The 4,515-nt window shown below is 45.5% G+C and overlaps 1 protein-coding gene across 1 annotated transcript; it reads right to left on the bottom strand.

Annotated features, from left to right (window-relative positions):
* Positions 1-3,367: 3,367 nt before the first annotated feature.
* On the bottom strand, positions 3,368-3,541 carry Ctxnd2 (cortexin domain containing 2). The gene has a single exon (XM_050124632.1). It carries the CDS (start codon positions 3,533-3,535, stop codon positions 3,368-3,370), a length of 168 nt encoding a protein of 55 aa, XP_049980589.1. The 5' UTR covers positions 3,536-3,541.
* Between the last annotated feature and the right edge of the window lie 974 nt (positions 3,542-4,515).

Here is a 4,515-nt window from a genome sequence, read left to right as displayed (position 1 = left end):
ATATGTCTTTGTGAGTGTATGCCACGCGTGCGCGCACATGCGTGCGCGCGTGTGTGTATGTGTGAGGGGCATGGCTAAGGGCTAAGGAGGCCATGAGTAGTGTATACCTTGTGTGTGTGTGTGTGTGTGTGTAGGGGCATGGCTGAGGAGGTCAGAGAGGGCATCCGAGTCTCTGAAGCTGAAGTTAGAGGTAGCTGTGGACATACCATCAAGTGTGCTAATTTGGGTCCTCTGGAAAAGCAGCAAGCACTTTAAGCCACTAAGTCAGCTCTCCAGCCTAGCTTTCTTACAGACCTCAGATTATCTTTGAATCACTTGTAATAGCTAATAAATACAACAGCGAGCCTATGTGTCTAGTCTGTTGCTACATTGCTTAGGAAAAATCAAGGAAAGAAAAAAAATCTATAGCTACAATGCTTTGACTTTCTTGAAAGAGGAACTCTGGTAGCCGAAGCTGGCTTGAACTTCAAATCTTCCTGCCTCTGGCTCCCAGGTTCTGAGCTAGATTACAGTTACCACACCAGACACAATGTGTTGTTGTTGTTGTTATTCTGTTTTAGTTTGTTTTTTTGTTTTTGTTTTTCGAGACAGGGTTTCTCTGTGTAGCACTAGCTGTCCTGGAACTCACAGAGATCCACCTGCCTCTGCCTCCTGAGTACTGGAATTAAAGGTGTGTGCCACCACTACCCAGCACAATGTTTTTTTCTGGCTGTTTTTGATGGACAGTTGGATGAGTCCTGGCAGGTAGCAGGCTGCCTGCTGCAGTGGCACACCTGGCCCACACAGCTCCATGGACCCACACACCCTCCAAGATGACGGCTTGCTGGTTAATATTCCTGCCTGACCCCAGGTGACACACTGAACTAACATTCAAAGATGATGGCTCTCAATCCACACTCACAGGGTAGCCTACTTTGTCTAGACTAGCTGATGGGTGTGGCCAGACCTGACAGTTTTCATTCTCCATTACTGCCACCATAGAGTCAATCTTCTTGTTTCTGTTGGTTTGTTTTTGCATTTTGATTTTTTATATTTATTATTTATTATGTATACAATATTCTGTCTGTGTCTACGCCTGCAGGCCAGAAGAGGGTACCAAACCCCATTACATATGGTTGCGAGCCACCATGTGGTTGCTGGGAACTAAACTCAGGACCTTTGGAAGAGCAGGCAATGCCCTTAACCTCTGAGCCATCTCTCCAGCCCTGATTTTTTTTTTTTTTGAAACAGGGTTTCTCTGTGTAACATCCCTGGCTGTCCTGGAACTAGCTCTGTAGAGCAGGCTGGCTATGAACTTACAAAGATCCGCCTGTCTCTGCTTCCCAACTGCTGGGATTAAAGGCGTGCATCACCATGCACACAGCAGAGCCAATCTTCTTTTTTTTAAATATTTATTTATTTATTATGTATACAATATTCTGTCTGTGTGTATGCCTGCAGGCCAGAAGAAGGCACCAGACCTCATTACAGATGGTTGTGAGCCACCATGTGGTTGCCGGGAATTGAACTCAGGACCTTTGGAAGAGCAGGCAATGCTCTTAACCACTGAGCCATCTCTCCGGTCCCAGAGCCAATCTTCTTTATGGTAACTCTTCTTGAACTTCAGCAGACAAGATGTCTCCTTTCTTTCTAGTGAATTCTCTCGTGACATTTCTTGTCAGTAGGCTGATAACCCACTCTTTATGCTTCTTTAACTTCAGACTTTGGACAGTGGAGGCTTGTGAGTTCCTTTCTTGATATTTTTTTAAAAAATATTTATTTTAGTAATTGTGTATACAATGTTCTGTCTGCATGTTTGCCTGCACACCAGAAGAGGGCACCAGATCTCATCACAGATGGTTGTGAGCCACCATGTGGTTTCTGGGAATTGAACTCATGACCTCTGAAGAGTAGCCAGTGCTCTTAACCTCTGAGCCACCTCTCCAGCCCCAATTTCCTTTCTGGAAAAGGTCTCTGAATAGTCTGGTGTGGTGGCACAAAGCTTTAATCTCACAGCGCTCAGGAGGCAGAGGCAGGCAAATCTCTGTGAGTTTGCGTCCAGTCTGGTCTACAGAGTGAGTTCCAGGACAACCAGAGCTACACAGAGAAACCCTGTCTAGAAAACAAAATGATCAAAAAGTCTCTGGAAAGCAATGATAGTATTGTCTATCAGTTTCCTGTGATTGTCACAACAAATGACCATACTTGGTGATGTAAAGGGACAGAAGTGTATTTTCCCACAGCTCTAGGGAGCAGAGACCTGCAGTTACATGGCTTCTTGGCCTTTTGTCTCCCATCACGTGAAGAAGTCCACACCCACGTTGTTGGGGAATCCTTCCTTGTCTCTTCCAGCTTCTGCTGTTTTTTGGCTGTGGCTGCATGACTCTAATCTCTGCCATCATCTTTATCTTGATGGTGTCTTCCCCCAACCTTCTGGCTCCTGAGGCCCAGGCTTGCTTTGAAATCACTGTATGACCCAAGCGAAGAGCTCAGGACGATCTCCCCCCCTTGGTCTTTCCAGGGCTGGTATTGTTGGTGTGAACCACTTCATCTGCTTTACGAGTCTTTATTCTTCATGGACTTTTCCCAAGTCAGATCGTATCCTAGTATTCAGGGACTAAGGTTCGAAACCTTTGGTCGCTCCACTCTGCTCAGCCCGCTCATCCTACTTTATAGATGAGGGAACTTGGACTGATAGAGAGTTGCTCCAGGCAAATTAGACCACCTGTACCCCAGAGTTCTGCCCTCTGGAGAAGCAAACAGATTGGACATCCTGAGGAGGTCTTGTCAGATGCTAACCATTTCTGCTTACTTTATATTTATAAGGGACAAATCAATTTGATCACCTCCAGGTCAGCGTCTAGTTTCAGCAGGGCCTCGAGCATAGCTTCATGGTACATTATATCATTAAATTAAGATCCACTGTCCTATCACAGAGACATTAGGTATGGGACAATTGAAACTCATGACCTTAGCCTAGCCAATAAATTCAAATTCCCTGAAAAGGAGCAAGAAGAAAGGGCCCGTGTTTTCTCTCTGCTGAGATTCTTGACTCTCGGGAGCTTATCATTGGACATCAGATAGAAAGGTTGAAAATGTGGAGGTAAGAGAAGAGGAGTCTGGATCATATACCATGTCAAATAAAACGTCTCAAATCCTGTGACGGAGCATTCTCTGTAGTCTCAATTCTTAGGAGGTAGAGACAGGAGAGTCAGGGGTTCAAGGCCAGCCCCGGCAGCCTAAGACCCTGCTAAAAATACCCAAACGATTACAGATCTCTTGTGAGAGGAGTCTGCCAGGTTTTATGATACTTCAGCTCAGAGATGGCTCTGTGGTTGTGGAGATTCCAGATTTCTTGTGAGAGGAGTCTGCCAGGTTTTATGGTACTTCAGCTCAGAGATGGCTCTGTGGTTGTGGAGCTCGCCTCATAGGGATTCTGCACCAGCTTTACACACCGATAAACCATCACCGTTAGAAAGAGAATCAAGAGGACGACAAAGGCAACGGCAAAGCCTTTGTCCACGTCAATAACGCTGGACGGGCTGGCCTCTTCCATGAGGACACACACCTCTTACTGTCCCCCAGACACAGCTGCCTCCTCAGGGAGAGCTTCAGACTTGCCATATTTCTAGAAAATAAGAGCATAAACAAGTTCTTTGGTTTGTGCATGTGTGCCTGCTATTCCTCAGCAGCAGTGTGGAGACTAAAGGGACCAAGGGCCGAAAACTATGATCAAGGTTTATTTTCGAGCCAGGCAAGGTGGTGCACACCTTCCATTCCAGCACTCAGGAGGCAGAGTCAGGTGGATCTCCGTGAGTTCAAGGCCAACGTTGTCTATATATCAAGTTCTAGGTCAGCTGGAACTACACAGTGAGACACCATCTCAACAACGAGAATAGAGTCCTCAATGTTCCAATTCTGTATCCCTCCCTAAGTTTCCTTCTAACTCCTAGGATATCTATTGCAGATAATTTATGGGATTTTTCTTTTTTCACAACAGGATCTCATTGTGTCACCCTGGCTGGTCGTGAACTCATGGAGACCTTCTTGCCTGTGCCTATTGAGTGCTGGGATTAAAGGGTTGCACCAATGTGCCTGGTTTCAATGTTACTTTTTTTTTTTAATTTTTGAAGATTTTTTTTAAAGTTTTATTTATTTATTTGATTTTTCGAGACAGGATTGGTTTCTCTGTAGCCCTGACTGTACTGAAACTCACTCTATAGGCCAGGGTGGTCTGTAGAGATCAGCCTGCCTCTGCCTCCTGAGTGCTAGGATTAAAGGTTTGCGCCACCACTACCATGCACTATCCAGCTGTCTGGCTTATTTCTATTTTTACTTATTTGTACGCCATGTGTGTTTGGTGTCCATGGAAACCAAAAGAGTAAATCATATCCCCTGTGAAGCTCACAGTCATCCAACCAAGGTGCTGGAAACCCCAACTTAGTTCCCCTGGATGAGCAACACGTGCTCTTAGCCATGGAACCATCTCCCTGGGCCTGATTACTGAAATGGATTACGAAAAATGTTGCTGATCCC

The sequence above is a fragment of the Alexandromys fortis genome, unplaced genomic scaffold (genome assembly GCF_014885135.2).
Source record: "Alexandromys fortis isolate MF-2015 unplaced genomic scaffold, M_Fortis_MF-2015_v1.1 scaffold_218, whole genome shotgun sequence".
Classification (NCBI taxonomy): Eukaryota; Metazoa; Chordata; class Mammalia; order Rodentia; family Cricetidae; genus Alexandromys; species Alexandromys fortis.
The sequence above is the reverse complement of the archived record's forward strand: the minus strand, read 5'-3'. Positions and strand labels throughout refer to the sequence as shown.